Raw genomic sequence first — 19,885 nt, 5'->3', positions numbered from 1 at the left:
TTCACTGAGCGCCAATGATGGCTCTGGGCGCCAGAGACCCAAACACAGCTGCACCACGTGGCCCGTTCGGCACTACGTGACAGGCTCCGCCTAATTCCAGGAGTCCTCCACTGTCCCACCAACCACCGCTCCACAATCCTGATTTCCGGTTTCATCGGTCGCAGAGGTCAGTTGCCCTAACGACCACCTCGTTCCCGCCTCTAAATTGCGTCACTTCCCCCACTCCTGCTTGGACAATTGACGCACCTGCGCAGAATGAAATCCAAGACTAGCGGGTTCCTTCCGCGCAAGCGTCCCGACGGGGGGGCGGGGCCGAGTGGCGCCGCGGTGCGCAGGCGCAGCCGTCGGTGGGTCGGTGTTCGGCCGCTTGGGAGGTGAGTTGGGGGCTTGGCGCTTTGGTTCCGCAGCTAGGGCTTCCCGAGCTACGCGGCCCGTAAGGGAAGATCGGTCTGGGGCTGGGCTCACTGCGCGATCCGCCGGGTGCTGTGTGTGGGCGGTGCAGAGGGGAAACTGAGGCCGGGCGTCGTCAGATTGGCCTTCACCAGTCCTGGCTTCCCTCGCCCGGACCCCGGGCCTGGGAAATGCTGGTTCGCAGATCCGTGGGTGGAAAGCGGGAAGTAAAAGCGCCCCGCCGGTAGGGGCCGTTTGCTGGGTGTACGCTGCTGTACAGAGAAACGGTCCTTTTAAATCGGGCCCCTGTCTCAGGTCGGGGCTCCTGTCCCAGCGCCGCTGCTCTCCAAGTGGGTGACGTTGGCCAGCCTTTTGACTTCTCAGCCTCAGTTTTCCCCTCTGTAAAACGGGCATTGTCACAACCCCTGCTTCGAGGGCGAGGGGTTTGGGGAGCATTCAAGCCACAGGGCCCAGTGGAAAGTGAGAGCTCAAATTGGCTAGCAGTCCTATTTCACACTTAGGGTCTTCTGCATATTGTGCTAGAAGCGGTCGAAATCTGCACTTGAGGACCCGCTGCACACCTCTCCCTGGCTGTGTAAAGCTTGGACAAGTCGCTTCCCCTCTTTGAGCAGCACATCTCTTATAGGGGCTGTGGAAGTATATGCCTCTAGGCAGCGGTTCTCAACCTGTGGGTCGCGGCCCTTTCACAGGGGTCGCCTAAGACCATCGGAAAACACATACATAATTACATATTGTTTTTGTGATTAATCACTATGCTTTAATTATGTTCAATTTGTAACAATGAAATTGGGCGTCACCACAACATGAGGAACTGTATTAAAGGGTCGAGGCATTAGGAAGGTTGAGAACCACTGCTAGGGTCTATGTGAGAGCATTCTTTAATCAGGCTCCTGGAACGTGCTCACTAGAGAATGACTGGTTTTTGTTATTGTCAGAACATGGGTGTGCAACCTGTGTCCCTGAGTGATGTTCCTATTTCTTTTGTTTCTTTCCCTGATTATTTGTTGAGTGTGTTTTTCCTCTCTCTCTAGACCAGTGATTTTAACGCCCCCCCCCCTCACCGGGGGGGTTAATGGGGACATTTGTGGTTGTCACAACTGGGGTGCTCCTGGCATCAAGTGGTTGTGGGGCCAGGGATGCTGCTCAACCCCCACAGTGACGGTTCTTCAGAGAATGATTGGCCCATTTTTGTAGGGAGCAGAAGGGGTACTTTGGAGGTAGTCTCAAGTCAGACTACCTGAGCTTAAAACTGATTTGTGTCTTAGCTGGGTGACCTTGAGTGGTGCCCTTATCTTTCTAAGCCTCAGTTTTTCCTTCTGTAGAATGGGAATTAGGTGAAACAACTTAGAGTCTCAGCAAACTGATAAGGGAGCCAAATCCAGCTGAGGCCTGTTTTTTAAAATGAATTTTTGTGGAAACACAGCACACCCAGTGGCATACACATTGTCAGTGGCTGTTTTTGCATTATAATAGCAGTGTTGCCACAGAGACCCTGTGGCCTGTGAAGCTGACAGAATTTACTCTGGCCTTTTTCAGAAAATGTTTGCTGATCACTGAAATAAACCATTGCATGTACAGCACTTAGTTCAGTGCCTGGGACGTCCTCAGCATTTGTCACCTGAGGTTTATAAATCAGTCTTGACTGGAAGGGTGAGTGACTCTAAAGGGGATTAAGCTCTGCCCCAGGTCAAGAGCTGTAGTCTTACTTGATCTTACATTTTTTGGCCAAGACCCAACTTGGGCTGAGGTGAGAAATGCTCAGTGATAGTTGAAGGAATAAAGGGGATTGTGGGCAGGTAGGCAAGACCAAAGGTCTTCTACTGATGAGGAAACTGAGACCCAAAGAGAATGACCTCCCCAAGGAACCTGGTTGTCACTGTTGACAGTGACCTCACATTTTCCTGAGTCCATGTGGATCAAATGCCGCCAAGTGCTGGGGTTAAAAGGAAGTTGGCTTGTCCAGTGGCTCACAGTCCGCTGGCTGAAGACAGGCCTGGAAAGAGCCTGTAGGAGATGCTGGACCCGAGGTGGGAATAGTATTGGGCTTTGCTGGGAAAAGAAGGTGTCTGGCTCTCTCTGAGCAGGTGACCTTGCAGCTTGGTGTCGAAGGGAGAATAAGTTTTCCTGATGGGTCAGAGGAAAGGTGAGTAGTGGGTTTGAGTGGAGCATGGAGGGTTTGGAGCCCAGGGGGTGACACACCAGTGCTGAGGGCACACTTGTTACATTTCAGGGAGCTTTTGAGGGTTTATACTAGTAAGTATGCAGGACAGCCTGGTGGCATTTTAGAAGAAAACTTTGGGGAGTGAACACCAGTTCTAGCTTTGGGGCAGCCTTTCTTGGGTACCTGCAGTATCCTAAGGTGGGTGGGAGAAGCACCCACAGAAGTGGTGGGCCATCCTTCAAAAAGTGGGTGCCTCTCCTTCCCAAGGTGGGTCACTCATTTTGGTAAGGTATGTCATTTTTTTCTTTTATTAATCAGTCTTTGGCAGGGAAATAAGAGGGATAGAAGTTTTTTTGTTTTTTAATGATAAAATGAAAAAGTGGACTGAGAGCTAGAAGGGATTCTGAAGGCGCCCAAGAGGAACTGTCTCTGGGACAACACCCCCCGCCCCCTTGCCCCCGAGCCTGGGGCATCGCCTGCTCACCCTTACCAGGCTTATTCTGTGCTCTGTGCCCTGGTGGTGCTTTCTGAGAGCTCATACAGGCCTCACTGTTAGGAGAGAGTAGGTCTTTGAGAATGTTGTCCTGCAGCCAAAGACCTACAAGTTGTGATTGTTCCAAAGACACAGAGTGCCTAGTAGCCATCGAGCAAAAGTGCTGTCCCTGTGTCAGGCTGGGCCCTGCTCTGTGAGGAGCAGAAATTTTGTTCATCTCAAAGCCATGAGTTAAAATCAAATGTTCACACTGTTTGCTATCCTCCTTGCTCAATGAGGTAAGAGGAGAGGCAGCAGTTTTTAGGGACCACCTGTGTCAAACACTGCCCAGTCCTGTGCTGTGGACCCGCAATCCCTTTTCTGCACTTCCAAAACGCAAATATTCAACACACAGAAGATTTCCCAAAGTTTGTAGCAAAATCATTTGGCCAGAAAATCTGACCTGTGCTGACCTAAAGCCTTAATTTTCCCCACTTAGTGTCTAGCAGTGGTTTTCAGCTGGGGTGGTTTGGCCATGTCTGAGGACATTTGTGATTGTCACCACTTGGGGGGTGCTCCTGGAATCGACTGAGTGGGGGCCAAGGATGCCCCCACAGAGAATGACCCAACCGCCATGTCGGCAGTGCTGAGGGGGAGAAACCCTGCATTAATTATTTGGGGAAATAGTGAATTTAATCCCTGCTCACAGTAGACACCAGTATAAGTCCCCAATGGTCAGACAGTATAAGCCAGGATGACCCCAGCATCTGTGTGTCACCCCCTGTCTCCTCCCATTCAGGCTGTGCATGTAAATGTGTGCAGCCTCCTAGGACCTCAGTAGTCAGGTGGTTATGGAACACAGTCTCCTGGGATCCATGGACTCCCCTGACCCGGGATGATCCTGCTCCCACCCCCAGCTCCCAGGGAACATTAGACGGATGCCAGGGATGCTGTTCAATATCCCAAAGTGCACAGGAAAGTTCCTCACGCAGAAAATGTGCCGCACATTGATGGTGCCTGGGCGGAGAAACCCTGCATTAGGTCGCTGAATTCTCAACCACTTGTGAAGACATTTGTTAACCCATTTTATAGAAGAGGAAAGTGAGGGCATCAACTGGGACTCTCAGATGTGACACAGGGACAGGGAAGGCAGCATGCAGTTGGCCTTGGGTAGAAATGGCCGGACCTAAGACATTATGGCTCCAGGTCTTGTTCTTCAGGAAAAAGGGATGTATTCTCTGGCCCATCATCCATACACGGGCCCAGGACAGGCTCCAGGGCCCCTGACTTGTTGACACGGGGTGTATGGGAGGAAATCACACCAATAGACAGGAGAAGCCTAGGGGCAGGCAGCAAGAGTTGCCTTAAATTACTTCAGTGGTGGCAGGAGGGGTGGGAGCAAAGGCCCTGAGATACAAAGGATCCGAAGCATTGGAAGAACTGAAATGGGTGTGACTTCATTTTTTCCATTTCCTAAACCTCCAGTGTCAGCCCCTCCAGCCTCAGCTCCATCCAGGAGTGCAGGAAACAGTTGTGCTAAAGATCAGATTTCTTTTTTCTGCTATTCTTAAGCAAACAGCCCACGTGTCCCTGAAAAGGAAGCAGATCCTCTCACCCCACACACACAACCGGAAACCCAGTGTGAGTCTCACATGACTCAGTGTGCTCAGAAGTGGTGCCCAGGACTCTTAGGCAAAGTCCAGCCGCTCAGCGCTGTGTTCTTGCCCTGCCACCGGTTGAACTTGCGACCCGCTCTGTAAGGCCCTGGCACGCCTCCATCCAGTTTGCCGTCATAGTGCTGGAGGAGAGGGTGTCAGCAAACAAAGGCCCAAGTAGTAAATACTGTCAGCTTTGGGGGCCACAAGGGAAAGTCGAGCCTACTATTATGTAGGCACTTATATTCATAGAATACAAAAGCCATTGTCAGCTAAGCAGGTAGCTGAATGTGACACTTGACCCGTTTTAGAACAGACTATGCAAAAGGATCCGGGTCCTGGGATCTCAGAGGTTTATATCCTAAGAGGAGGACCTTTGAAACAAAGTTTCTTAATTAGAGTAAAATAGACATAAAATTTGCTATTTTAACTATTTTTTGTTTGTTGTGTTAATCCTCACCCAAGGGTATTTTTTCCATTGATTTTTAGAGAGAGTGGAAAGGAGGGGGGGGGGGGGCAGATCGAAAAACATCAATGTGAGAGAAACAAATCAATTGGTTGCCTTCAAGCTGCACACACCCCAACTGGGCTAGGATTAAACCTACAATCCAGGTACGTGCCCTTGACCAGGAATCAAACCCGAGACCCTGTGCGGATTGACACTCTAACCTCTGAGCCACACCAGTCATGGCTAACTCTTTTTTTAATATGTATATTTTATTGATTTTTTTACAGAGAGGAAGGGAAAGGGATACAGAGTTTGAAACATCCATGAGAGAGAAACATCGATCAGCTGCCTCCTGCACACCCTCTCCTGGGGATGTGCCCGAAACCAAGGTACATGCCCTTGACCTGAATCGAACCTGGGACCCTTCAGTCCCCAGGCCGATGCTCTATCCCCTGAGCCAAACCGGTTAGGGCCTAACTATTATTTTTAAGTAACAGTTCAGTGGGTGTAAGTACATTCACATTGTTATGCAACCATCACCACCGTCCATCTCCAGAACTTTCTCATCTTCCCAAACTGAAATTTTAAGAGAGAGAGAGAGAGAGAAACATCCATTTGTTGTTGCACTTATTTATGCGTGCATTGGCTGATTCTTGTATGTGCCCTGACTGGGCATCGAACCCATAACCTTGATTTATTGGGGCAATGCTCTAACAAACTGAGTTACCCAGCAGGGTCTGCCTCTGAATTTGCTCCCCAAGGACCTCCTGTGACTGGAATCACAGTATTTGTCCTTCTGTGTCTGGCTTATGTCATTGAGCATAATGTCCTCAAGGCTTATCATGTTGTAACATGTGTCACAATGTCCCTTTAAAGCTGGATAATAGTCTATGGCTGTGGTCGGCAAACTGCGGCTCTTTGGCCCCTTGAGTGTGGCTCTTCCTAAGCCTTAGGAGTACCCTAATTAAGTTAGTAACAATGTACCTACCTATATAGTTTAAGTTTAAAAAATTTGGCTCTCAAAAGAAATTTCAATCGTTGTACTGTTGATATTTGGCTCTGTTGACTAATGAGTTTGCCGACCACTGGTCTGTGGTATAGATCAGCGGTCGCCAACTGGTGTTCCGTGAGGTCCGAAAGGTTGGCGACCGCTGGTATAGATGGAGCACATTGTGTGTATCCACATTCACCCATCAATGGGCTTTGGAGTTCTGTCCACCTTTCAGCTGCTGTGAGTCACCCTGCTGCTGTCGAGAATGTGTGTAGAACAAAAGCATTTTGGGCGTTCTTGGCAGCATGTCTGTCTCCTTGGGTTTAGAGGCCGGCAGGTGGCCAGTTTGTTCTCAGGACCCTCCAGCTGGGGAGCACAAGTCACCTTTTGGGACTTCACTGTCTTCAAAGCAAGCAGGGTGTGGTTGCTCTCCGTGGGCCTCTGTGTATCACCCCAAGATCCTCTAGCCATTTGTCCTCCAGGCTCTGGCCCATCCTGACCCCAGACCTGCGTCCAGGGATACTCTTGGGCCAAAGGTACTGCTTGGTAAAGGCTCATTGTGTCCAAAAATAGAGGGGAAACTCATAACCACCCCCTAAGAGCTTTCCAGGGTGTTTGTAACTTTCTGTCCAACTACAAGCTCTCCAACATAGCTATTTTAAGTTTGTCCCCTTTTTAGACATTGAGATATAATTCACATACCATAAAAAGTAGTAGGTTTTCGTATATTCACAGAGTTCCAGAGCATTCCATCACCCCTGAAAGCAGCCGAGTCCCCATTAGCAGTTACTCCCCAGCCCCTGACAACCACAAACTCCCTTCCTCTGGATTTGTCTGTTCTGGGCATTTCATAAAAATGGAGTCACAGTGTGGCCTTTTGTGTCTGGATCCTTTCCTTCTAAGAAGCAGTTGATGATGCCCTAGCCAGTTTGGGTCAGTGGATGGAGCGTCAGCCTGCAGACTCAAGGGTCCCAGGTTCGATTCCGGTCAAGGGCATGTACCTTGGTTGCGGGCACATCCCCGGTGGGGAGTGTGCAGGAAGCAGCAGATCGATTTCTCATCGATGTTTCTAGCTCTTTATCCCTCTCCCTTCCTCTCTGTGAAAAATCAATAAAATATATTTTTTAAAAAAAGAAGCAGTTGATGGATGAGGTTTTCCATGTACCACAGACAGAGAGCTTGTAGCATGGCCAGCATCACATGCCTTGACTGCCCTTGCACTGCAACTTTGAGGTGCCAGATGCTGGCATCAGCTCTGTGTGCTGCCAGGAGTTAATGACTTGCTCTTCTGATCTCTGGCCAGTGACGGGTTAATGAAGATGGGGTCAGGAGGCCCACTCCTTGATTTCTAGGGGGCACAGGCTTTTCACCCCACTGGAGGTATTTCAAGGGGCCAAGATGCTTTACACCGTGGCTCCCAGCCGTGCTGAGCAGATATGAGGGGCCTTGGGCAGCATGTAGGTCCCCACCCCGCTCTTGTGTCCTCTCTAAATGGGAGCAATGATGCACCCCGGAGGTCATTATATGGTGGAAGTGAGATGTGCTGTGTAAAGTGCCAGGCGCATCACAGTAGCTCTGGTAACAGACTCCTCACACGTTTCTTATTCTCACCCAGGCACTAGACTAGGGATATCGGGGACTGGTCCCTCTCTGTGGGGGGCCACCCTGGGCTCTGTGAAGGTTGAGCAGCATCCCCGGCCTCACCCACTCAATGCCAGGAGCACCCCCAGTCATGAGAACCACAGATGTCTCTAGACAAAGCCCAGGCAGTACAGCATGGTGCAGAGGAACCCGGGAGGCCCTTAGGCGGCCTGGAAAGGGATCTATGCCCTGTAGGGCCTTTCCGTCTGCTCAGGCTATCCCATGGTGCCTGTGTCACCCCTTGTGGGCCTTGGAAACTTGGGGTTCACAGACCTCCAGGACTCCAGCCCATGCAAGGCAACCCTGGGGAGCCCCAGGCTGTCCCCATCCAGCCAGTGAAAGGGCGAAGACCGCCAGGCCCAGGGCTATGTTACCCTCCTGTGAGATCAAGGAGGGACTGCACGGAGTGCTCCACCCACCCACACACCCAAGAGCAGGGGCTCTGAGCCTCATTGCTTCAGTGTCTCATCTGTGAAATGGGATTGTTAATGTTTTGCCTCACAGATAAAAGTGTCTAATGTGCTTGGGTGGGGGACACACCTTCTGCAGAGTCCTGCCTGGAGTATGACCTGGGAGTAGGTGGAAGAGTGCGTATCTAAGCAGCCCAGTCCTCATGCTTTTGCCTGGGGTCTGCAGATCCTGAAAACCCCTGGGTGTCATCTCTTCCCATCTCAAGATGGATAACAAGAAACGCCTCGCCTATGCCATCATCCGCTTCCTACATGACCAGCTGCGGCACGGGGGGCTCTTGGCGGACGCCCAGGAGAGTTTGGAAGGTATGCTTGGGCCTCCGTCGGCCCCGGAAATGGAGTCTCCTGTCTCCAACTTTGTGCCCCCACTGCCTTCTCTCACTCCTGCTCCTCTTCCTCTCCACCTCCCTTTCTTTCATTGGAGCCTAGAACCATTACAGGATGGGTGTGATAGGTCAGCACACGTGTCCAGCCGTGGACGCTGCTCCTGTCCTGGTTTCACAGCCAAGACCGCCAAGCCCTGAGCAGGCACAGGACTGAGCTCTCCGGCCTCCTAGCCCAGTGCTCTTCCCCCACTGCAAGGGTGCCAACCCCTGTCACTTTAGGGCAGGCCTCTGTAGGAGGAAAAGGAGGCATGTGTGTCCTGGGCAGAGGGCATGTGGGGCAGCCCTGCACCGGTGGCCCAGGGCTCTGAGTAGTACCTGTCCGTCCCACGTGCAATTATGTTGCCCCTGGAAGGAGCCCAGTCATGAAGACTTGGGCGGGGGATGGTGTGGTCTTAAGCTTTGGGTTCTGGCCGGACTCCTTGGAGGTTCAGCAGAATGTCCCGGGCATCTGGATCCCCGAATGGCACTCCGGGCTGGGCTCAGCTCCGCAGCTTCCCAGCAAGGTAGCCCAGCAGTGTGACCCCCCAGAGAGCACCACTGGGCAAGGACCATAACTTCCCCCACACTTCCTTGCTCTCAGGACTCAAGGGCATGTCTCGCTGTCCAGAGTTTCCCAAGGCTCTGGGCTGACTGGAAGAATCCAAACCAGGGTCAGGGAGCACACTACACACTGTGCTCCAGGGTCTCTGCCAACCCACTTGAGGAAAACTAAGCGTGAGCCCTGCCTCCGGAGCCTCATAAACTCAGGTCCGTGCGGAAGACAATATCTGTGTGTTCCTTGCAGTTGCAATCCAGTGCCTGGAGACCGCCTTCGGGGTGACATTGGAAGACAGCAACCTCGCACTCACTCAGACTCTTCCAGAAATATTTGAAGCTGCCGCAGGCAAGGTGAGCTGCGGGGCCGCCCCCATCACAGCCGAGAACAGTGAGAACAGCATGGGTAGCCAATGGCTCCGAAGCACGTCCCTCCTGGTGAGGGAAGTGGGGCACCTGCATTGTGGGCACTGGGCCTGGTTCCTCTCTCTCGGAGCTCAGAGGCCCCTGACAGGGAGGAAGGCTCAAGGAGCCGAGTTTGGAGGAGGAGGAGGACAGCGGGATTGCCAGCTTTTTTCTTTGGGGCCAGGAGATGCCACAGAACCTGAGGAGTCCTGAGGTAACCCCGCCTTCGGAGGAGGACTCGGCCGAGGCAGAGCGCCTCAAAACCGAAGGTGAGAGAAGGTTCTCTGTCCCCACGGGCACCTCTCCACCTGGATCCAGAGGCAGGCTGATCCCTGGCTCTGAAGTCGAGATGGGGGTGCTGAGCCTTTGGAAACAGGAGTCCAGGTGGGGATGGCTTTTAAGAACACAGATGTATGTGGAGAAACCATAGCCTCACATACAATGGGTGGAAATGTAAGCAGTGCAGCTGCTGTGGAAAATGGTCTGACAGCTTCCCAAATAGTTAAACACAGTGATCACATGACCCAGCAAACACACACGCCCACAAAGATGCTTGTACACAGATGCTCACAGGAGCACAGTTCGTAGTAGCTAGGAAGTGTAAACCACCCAGATGTCTGTCTGCTGGTGAATGGATACATACAAGGTGGCCTATCCATGCACTGGATTATTCCTCAGCCAGGAAAAGCAGTGAGGCACTGACCATGCTACAGTGTAAATGGACCTTGAACACATGACGCTCAGTGAAAGACGCCAGACACAAAAGGCCACACAGCGTGATTTTGTTGATGTGAAATGTCCAGAACAAGAAAACCCACAGACCTAGGAAGTGGCTTCATGGTTATTGGGCTGGGAGGGGAGGATTGACCACTGATGAGGACAGGGTTACTTCTCGGGGTGGTGGAATGTTCTGAAATCAGATGGAGGTTATGGTTGCACAACTCTGAATATACTAAAAAGCCACTTAATTGTACACTTTTAAAGGGTGAGTTGTGTGGTATGTGGATTACATCTCATTAAAATTGGGCTCTATTTCTGAAAAGATGCAAAAGTGACAGTATTTGAGACTTACGTCCCCAAATACCACAATCAAAGCAGTGACAGCTACCATCACCAAGCGCTGGCTTAGCCAGCCCCTGAAGACACTCGATGCAAACTGCACCCCAAGCCTATGCCTGAGTGTTGTATCCTGGTTCCCGAAATCTCAGACCTTCAATTAGGAGCTGGGAGAGCTGAGAATGACCCCTCAGAACCCTCAGGTCTCGTGTGAGCAGCCAGTGTACATTTTTTTCTTTTTCTGTAGGAAACGAACAAATGAAAGTCGAGAACTTTGAGGCTGCCGTGCACTTCTATGGGAAAGCTATCGAGCTCAATCCCGCAAACGCCGTCTATTTCTGTAACAGGTACCTGCCAGGCCTGCTGGGAGGCCCAGCCAGCCAGTCTCACATCCTGGCAAACAGGATGGGCTGTTGTACTGTAGGTTACTGATTGCCCCACTGCAATCCCAAATACACAGTGTCAGGCGGTCAGCGAGCTGTCAGTCAGAGTCGATAGTGACATTTAAATTAGGTGGCACCATTCTCTACTCCGATGTGGGGCCAAGAAAATAACCCACAATTTGGATACGTGACATGCTCATGACAGCATTGGCAATAGTGAGGAACTCCATCTGGCCTGTCATTTTTCTTTTTCCTTGTTTTTAAAAAATTAAGTTTATTGGAGTAACAGTGGTTAATAGCATTGTATAAATTTCAGATATACAGCTTTATAATATGACATCTGTATACTCCATTGTGTGCTCACCACCCAAAGTCTAGTCTTCTTTCCGTCATAATGTATTTGACCCTGGCCTGTGCTTTTTTATTTATTTATTTATTTATTTTTATTGATTTCAGAGAGGAAGGGAGAGTGAGAGAAACATCAATGATGAGAGAAAAATTGATTAGCTGCCTCGGGCACACCACACACAGGATGGAGCTTGCATCCCAGGCGTGTGCCCTGACCAGGAATTGAACTGTGACCTCCTGGTTCACAGGTTGATGCTCAACCACTGAGCCATGCCGGCTGGCTTGGCCTATGCTTTTAAAGGAAAAGTCAAATGAGCTGTCACATAGCCTCACTGTACGGAATATTGTGTTAATGGGAGGGACTGAGTGGAGAGCAGGAGGCAGAACCGCAGTCGGTGTGGAAGCCGTGGGAACACACTGTACAGAAGACACCAGAAGCATGTGTGCCAAAGGTTGTCCACATCACCTCTGGGTGGAAGTGTTTTTGTTTCTTTTCTTTTAAACTATTTTTTTGGGAAGTAATTCTAGATATACAGAAAAGTTGCAGAGGGACTTATCTGGCAACATAAAAAGGGCCTGAGCTCCACCCAAAAGGAAGAGCCTCCATGGCGAGCCCTGGGACTGTGGGTTCGGAACCAGGTCCTGACGCTGCCTGTCTGCTGTGCAGCATTGGGCCACACCCCTCTCCCTCCCTCAGCTTCAGTTTCCTCTGGCAAATGGGATAGCACCCTTCCCCCAGCCCCCCAGCACGGGTGCCTAGCAGACAGATGCCTATGTCAAAGCCCACATACCCCTTCACAACCCCGTACCCACCCTACCTTACAGATGGGGAAACAGAGGCCCATCCACAGATAGCTTGTCGTAGGTGACCAGTGAGGGACACAACTCTGAACACCCTGCTTTGTTTCCCTAGAGCCGCCGCCTACAGCAAACTGGGGAATTACACGGGGGCCGTGCAGGACTGCGAGCGGGCCATCTGCATAGACCCATCCTACAGCAAAGCATATGGGAGGATGGGGTGAGTGCCTGGGCAGGCGCCCCTTGTGGGGCCGGACTGCCCCTTCCCCTGCACCCACCACATTCCTCTTCTGATTGTGTGGAGGGTTTTCTGTTCCATTAACCAACTCTCCAACGCCAGCGGTGGGTTCAGCCATTCAATTTAGTCCTGACACCACCTACCTGGAGGTAGTCAGACCCCACTGGTGCAGGGCTCAGCCCCACTTCAGACACCAGTCACGAGTTGTCACTGTGTTTCTGACCAACCAGCTATAATAAGGGCTTCTCACGACCCCCTCCTCAGGATTGACAATTCCCTAGAATGACTCACAGAATTCAGGAAAACACTTTACCTACATTTACCAGTTTGTTAGAAAGGATATAGATGGAACAGCCAGATAAAGGCACACAGGGTAAAATCCAGCATGGTCCTAGATTTTGGGTGCCAGAGCCTCTGTCCCTGTGGAGTGGGGGGTACACCACCCTCCTGGCACATGGATGTGGTCACCCTCTTTAGGTGTGATTAGAAGGGGCTTGTGAATAACAAAGGACACACCTATGACTCAGGAAATTTCAGGAGCTCTGCCAGGAGCAGCAGGGACAAGGACCAAATAAACATCTTTGTCTGACCACCCTGGCCCCATCCTTTGGGCCTTCAAAGCCCTTGGTGTTGGGTGCCACCACTAGGACACGAGTGCATTTGAATTGTCATATGTTCATCCTCTTAGCCCCTCCCCTGACCCCCTCTTGTGTCCTCCACTGGAGCCCAGACTGGACCAGGAATGATGGCATTGACATGGAGACAGTCTGAGGTGTGGGGACTGAGGGAGGGGCCAGAGCTCTCGGGGCCTCTCCCCTTCATCCCCAGCATCTCCCCCCAGCCTGGCGCTCTCCAGTTTGAACAAGCACGCGGAGGCCGTGGCCTACTATAAGAAGGCCCTGGAGCTGGACCCCGACAACGAAACATACAAGTCCAACCTCAAGATCGCGGAGCTGAAGCTGAGAGAGGCACCCAGTCCCGTGAGTCCCCCGGGAGCAAGGGCGTGATGCTGTCGGAGGCAGAGCACAGGGCAGGCCAGGCAGACGCGCTCACAGCTCACAGGCTGAGGGCTGGGCTGCTAGGAGACCTGGCATTTGTTTAATCGGGTCTGAGATACACATTCGGAAATGCCCGTCAGGGAGGAAGACGTTTTCATTCTCACAGAGCCCCAGAAACAGGAGAGGACGTGCTGCAGGGTCACACGGGGAAGCACCAGGCTCAGTCATGAGGTGAAGGAAGAGGGGACATGTGGACCAGAGCCTTGATTATGATTTCATGAGAAGGAAGGGGTGAGGTGGGGGGAGCAGGCTTAGGTTTTACTAGTTTGAATAATTCCAGGGGACTCTGGTAGGGGCTAGCCCTAACTGGCACCTGGCTCTGGGGTGACTAGGGCGAAAGGCGAGTGGCTGAGTGTGAGAGCCCCGCAGAGAAGGGGCGGGAGTGGACAGTGGGTTGCCTGACTTGTCTCTGAAAGGTGCACTCCTAGGTGAGTTATTGGCCGTCTCTGGGCATTGCTTACCCTGAGGAGGGCCCATCCCTCCAGGGTCTGCCAGGCCCCAGATGTCAGAGCATCAGAAAATGAAAGGCGTTAACAGTACTTTTCCCTGATGATGGACGGTGGGGCTCCTGCTTTTTATGAAGCACCCCTAGCCCTATGGGCTGGCTGCTCAGGCCGAGAGAGTATCTGTTTGAGCGAAACACCTCTTAGAACTCCAGAGGGGCCCCACAGGGGGTACTAGCTCTCAGATCCTGGGCCAATGTCATCTCCCTGTGTCCTGATCCACTAACCGTGCTTTCCTCACCCACAGACAGGAGGGCTCGGCAGCATCGACATCGCGGGCCTGCTGAACAACCCAGGCTTCATGAGCATGGTGACTGCCCTCCTCGCCCCAGCAGCATCCTCGCCCCCCACCCGGGCCTGCACGTCACTGCCTGCCGTAGACCAGGGCCACTCGTGTGGCCCTGTGGACACGGGCTGGGGTCACTCTGGGATGGGGCCTACCTGGGCACTATGGGGTGTTGAGCAGCATCCCTGGCCCCACCTACTCCAGGCCAGGAGCACCCCCAGTGATGACAACCACAGATGTTTCAATTGTTGTCTTGTGTCCCCTGGGGCCAGCATACCCCCAAGGGAGACCCCCCCCCCATTATTGAGCCAAAGGACAAATTAGATCCTGCCTCTCCTGGCTGAATAACGTGGGGAAACTACCTCCCCGCTGCCCAGCATGGTGTTCTCACAAGGAGACAGTGATAGGGCCACGCCTGCAGGTTCGGATGGGACAGCAGAGCTCTAGGTATCCCATTGAGAGCGGGCTCCCCGCTGTGACCTGAGGGGGCTGGTCCCTACACACACATGCCCATTGCTGAGTGATCTTGCTCGGCCTGAGGCCGCACTGCTGGCCTACAGGCCTCGGGGTGCAGGGTCTCAAACTATCTGGAAGAGAAAAATCCTCAGTACATCAATGAGCATCTCGCCTCCTAAATGTGGCAGAGGTTGTACTTCCATTGTAAGCCTGTGCTGCAGCAAAGCCCGGGTCTTCGTTGATGTTCTGGCTCAAGGACTCAGCCTAACAGCAGCCACTCCTTTTGACTTCAGCCACCCAGCTCCTGCTGGTCTGTGTGCTGTTACTGGCACGGCCATCACCCTGCATTTACGTGTCTGTGTGGCTTTTGGCAGAGCTGAACGGTTGGAGCAGAGACCCCCTGAAAGCTGACAGTACTTACCTATGGCCTTTTACAGAAAGTTAGGCAGCCCGTGAGCAGTGGTCTGGCAGAACCCTGACCTGGGTTCTGAGGAGATGTCCTCAGTGGAGCTGTGGAGACAGGAAAGTGCCCAGTGCAGTGTTGCTGATTGGTAGAGCTCTCCTAATGTCTCGTGACCCAAAAAAAGATAGAAAATACACACACCCAGCGACACCTCAGGTGCCAGCAAAGAAAGGATAGGTGCCCTGGAGTCTCCTGAAATAAGGGTCCCAAACGGATCAAAGTGGTGAAACATGAGTCTCATCGCATGGAGGGAGAAATGGGGTGTAGGGGAGAGGCGGGGAGAGCAAGTACCTGGGGTGACATGCTGGCTGTGCTGGGGCAGGAGAGCCCAGGGTGCTCGAGAGGGAACCTTCTCGGTCGGAGCATGTTGGAAGCTGCCCTCTGACCATCGTTTTTTTTCCTCAGGCATCAAACCTGATGAACAGTCCCCAGCTTCAGCAGCTGTAAGTGACAACCCTTTTCCCCCGGGTCTTGTGCTTACATCTCTTTGTGGTAAAACACATCAGATTATTATTTTAACCATTTAGTTTACAACTCAGTGGCATTACGTGCATTTCAGTGTTGTGCAGCTATCACCACCACCGAGTTCCAGAATATTCCACCACCCCAAAAGAAGCCCTATCATTATAGTCACTCTTCCTTCCCCTAATCCCTGGCAATAACTAACCCACTTCCTGTCTGTGAATTTAATTTTTCTGTTCTGGAAATTTCACTGCGACCTTTGGTGTCACAGACATTTCTCAGTGTCAGCTGGGGGCCAGAATTGTCCCATTGAGAATCAGTGTCGTTAGGGCAAAAAGCCATTCCTGGGAAAGCTGATGACCTCACAGGGCTGCCATCAGGGAGAAGGGTGGTGACACAGAACATCTCCTGCTAGCGGAGGCCAAGGGCTGAGTGGAGCCACTGGGGGACGGGTGGGCTGGGCCATCCTGTACAAGTCACAGGCTCTCCTCTTGCAGCATGTCCGGGGTGATTTCCGGCAGCCACAACCCCCTGGGGACTCCTGGCACCAACCCTTCACAGAATGACCTGGCCAGTCTCATCCAGGCGTGAGTAGACCTGCATAGTGGAGGCACGGTGGGCAGGCAGGGACGCTCCATGTGGGAAAATGGAAGCGTCAGCGCTGTGTCCTCCAGCGAGCGGGCACACTGCTGTTGAGGGTCACATGTGGGGGACGCGTGACGAATGCCTGGGGGACACTTCCATGTGGATGTTGGGGGAGCTGGCTGGTGTCCCGGCGAGCTGAGCCTGGCGCCTCTCTCACAGGGGCCAGCAGTTCGCTCAGCAGATGCAGCAGCAGAACCCAGAGTTAATTGAACAGCTTCGAAATCAGATCCGAAGTCAAACACCCAGTGCCAGCAACGATGACCAGCAGGAATGACCGCTCACGTGAGTCCCCTCGGGGAGGAGGTGCACCCCCTTCCAGATGTTTCTACTGAATTTTGCTCCTCTCCCTCCCAACTCCCACTGAGAGACATGGACTGAAACTTCACAGCTTCTGGAAGTGCTGGTCCCTAAGTGTGTCTACAGGTGACAAGAGTACAGGGAGTATTGGCAGAGTGCTTTTCTGTGCACCTGCAGAAAGTGTCCTGGTGGCCCCAGTGGGTACGAGATGAGGTCACCTGGGCAGGGGGAGGACAGACCTCTATCCGCCGCTCCTTCATGCCCAAGTGTTCTGCCTGGGTTTCATGATTTTGGGGTTTTGTCTTGTTTTACTGTGAGCAGATGTTACATGTACACTTGCTTAAAAATATACTTGGAGGGTCCCTGCAGGCCTTGGCTGGCTTGGTTAGCTGTCCCTGGGCCCCTGACCTCCACCCTGTCTGTCTCCAGTGATTCTGCTCCTTAGAGACAGGTAGCAGGTGGCTTTCTTTATTTTGTTACCGTCCTCCTCACATTTTTATATTAACCATGATTTTTTTTTTTAATATATTTTATTGATTTTTTACAGCAAGGAAGGGAGAGAGATAGAGAGTTAGAAACATCGATGAGAGAGAAACATCGATCAGCTGCCTCCTGCACATCTCCCACTGGGGATGTGCCCACAACCCAGGTACATGCCCTTGACCGGAATCGAACCTGGGACCTTTCAGTCCGCAGGCCGACGCTCTATCCACTGAGCCAAACCGGTTTCGGCAACCATGATTTTTTAAATAGAAAAATGTAAAGAAAAAGCACAGAAAACAACCTTTATCTTTCCGTGCAAAGCAATGAATGTTAATATTTGGAGTATACTTTTTCTCCCCCCCCCCCCCCCTTTTTGGCCTTAATTTTAAGATAAAACATAGGCCAGTTTTGTATTTGTTTTTTGTTGGAACTTTATCCTCCAAGTACTTTCACCGACATTTTCACGTCTGGGCCCCAGAACCCCCTGTGCTGGTGACCGTGCTGTTCTGTGCTCACACGGCACCACGAGCCACGCGGAGGCAGAGTGCATTGCGATCTCATCAGCGGCAGCGATGCCCTCTGGAATCTGGGCGCCTGCCTGGCTGACCACCGCATGTCTTGTCCTTCCAGCCATTCCGGTGCCATCGGGTTCTTCCCAGCCGACTGGAGCCTCCACACGTTCTGCCGTTTTCTCCCATTGGATTGCCAGAGAGGGAAAAAGAAAGAGAAAGTGGACCTGCATGAGATGGATTTTTATGCTTTTTATTTTTTCCTTTCACCCTCACCTCCCTTTTTGTACTCCCTTATGGCTCCCAGACCCTTCTCGAAACAGAGCCAGCAAGCTGTGAACGCAGACCAGCACCAATCTCCAAAAAACCCAGTCACTAAAGTATTTTCTAGAATATTCCGAAGTGGGGATGGTCCTCGGGGGTGTTCTCCGAGACGTTACCGGTTTTACGTCCAGCTGCGTACGAAGCCTGAAGCCTCTCTGAGTCAACCTTGTCTGCTTGGATGAGCTCACTGCCAGCCACAGTCTGGGCACCGTGTCCACCGGACCCTCAGACCACAGGTTTTTGCATGAGGAACTTTAGTTGCAGATTCCTAAAGACATTTTCATTTCCCTGTGCCTGTCGGGAGCGGGACTGTCTTGGGGTGCCTAGGGCCAGCTTTGGGGACAATCGAGCATTTTGATAGATGTGCTTTTCACCCTTTTTGATCCTCCTCCTCCAGTACTCACACCCGACAGACCACGAGGGAGGTGATCATGACCCTGGGGCCTGGCCCCCACGCCGTCCCAACCTGCCTGTGTGTTCTGGCCCATGGACTCCCAGCGGGCTCCTCCTCCTGTTCTGGGGCCCCTGTGCCCCCCTCCTCAGCCTGCAATTGCCAAGCAGGCAAGCCAGGGATGGGTAGCCTGCCTAAGATGCAAGGCCACCATGGACATCCCTGCATCCCCTGCTTGGGCAGGTCTCAGGGTGAATCTGCTGAGACCCTGTGCTGGCAGCAGTGTTGGAGGCCCCCTGGTGGTTTGCAAAGTTGACTCAGTGCCGTGTGTCATAGGAAACTAGTAGGAAAAAGGTATACCACCCGCCACTGCAGTCATCACTTGGATGGCAAGGTGGCCCTAACTCTTGAGTGCTAGCCGTGGTGACAAGAGTAATGTGTGGGAATAAATAGACATTGTGACCTCTGCCAGTCTCTGCATTGACCTCTCGGCACCACCCCTGCTCTCCCTGCCCCAAGTTTCTAGAATCCCTGCAGCCTAGAGTTCCCACATCACTCAGGACATGAGGAATGACATCACTGCCTGACATGACATGACAGCTCTTCTTGTGCCAGGGTCCCAGGTGGTCCCAGAAATGGCAGACCTCGGGCTGTCCCATGTTTTTCCCTCACCTTTGACCACAGTCACACTCACACACCCACCATGTAAGTGATGACCTTAGGGGTCAAGCTAAAATCCTAGGTTCTCAGGGACAGAGCAGTAAGGTTGTTGTTCATTGCTTTTCTAGTATGTTCTCACAAATTTCACCATTCTGTAACCCAAGGACCCTCCCTTCCATAACTTCCAGGGGAGAGACCTGGCCCCAGGCAGAAAGGAGCCCAGGAAACCCAGGCTTGTCTTGGCACCAATCCTAGGGTTCCATCCCCAAACGCTTGTGGATATAGAAAGCACTCCACAGTCACTACATAAGCCTTGCCTGAATTCTCAGCTCCTATTTACAACATTATGTGGTAGGCACCATCATACCCATTTCACAGGTGAAGAAACTGAGCTTTGACTCTCAGCTCACCCAGCCCTTGAATGGCAAAGCTGGTGCAGTGCGACCCCCGGTTGCAGGTCCTATGCTAGGAGTGGCTGGCTGAGGACCCCACCTCTATGTGAGGGCTGCCCGCTTCATCCACAGATGAAGGCTCAGCAGTGATCCTCCCACAAAGTCAGAAAATCACCAAGTACGACTGCAAATCAGCAGCCCCAGGAAACAGTCTGGTATGGACAGTGAGTGGGAGGGGGCAAGAATGAGGCCTGTGCCTGTCTTACAGGGTCTTCACCAGGGGTGATTCTGTCACAGAATCACTACTGTCATGACTGGCTGTGCTCCTGGCATCAAATGGGTGGGGGGCCAGTGATGCTGCTCAACACCCTGCAGTGGCCAAGACAGCCCCTCACGGCCCCGATGTCCACTAGGACAGTGCGTATCAATGTGTGACACCTCCCAGCCCAGCAATATCAGCAGCTGGGAGCTGGGTAGAAATGCAAATTCTTGGCCTTCCACCACCAGACCTACTGGATCAGAAACTCAGAGTGGGTCCCAGTCATGTGTGTGTTAACAA

At 52.3% G+C, this 19,885-nt stretch overlaps 1 protein-coding gene across 1 annotated transcript; it reads left to right on the top strand.

The window, feature by feature from the left end:
- The first annotated feature begins 269 nt into the window (after positions 1–269).
- Positions 270–18,740, top strand: SGTA (small glutamine rich tetratricopeptide repeat co-chaperone alpha). The gene is made up of 12 exons (XM_070415754.1): positions 270–374; positions 8,416–8,555; positions 9,420–9,523; positions 9,759–9,843; positions 10,878–10,977; positions 12,275–12,379; positions 13,239–13,377; positions 14,206–14,268; positions 15,569–15,606; positions 16,123–16,212; positions 16,430–16,552; positions 17,681–18,740. Exons 2-11 carry the CDS (start codon positions 8,456–8,458, stop codon positions 16,542–16,544), a joined length of 939 nt encoding a protein of 312 aa, XP_070271855.1. The 5' UTR covers positions 270–374; positions 8,416–8,455; the 3' UTR covers positions 16,545–16,552; positions 17,681–18,740.
- The last annotated feature ends 1,145 nt before the right edge of the window (positions 18,741–19,885 follow it).

This window comes from Myotis yumanensis, unplaced genomic scaffold, assembly GCF_028538775.1.
Source record: "Myotis yumanensis isolate MYYU_CA2020_CCGP unplaced genomic scaffold, mMyoYum1.0.hap1 SCAF_5, whole genome shotgun sequence".
Classification (NCBI taxonomy): Eukaryota; Metazoa; Chordata; class Mammalia; order Chiroptera; family Vespertilionidae; genus Myotis; species Myotis yumanensis.
Note: the sequence above shows the minus strand (reverse complement) of the source record. Positions and strands in the feature narration are given on the sequence as shown.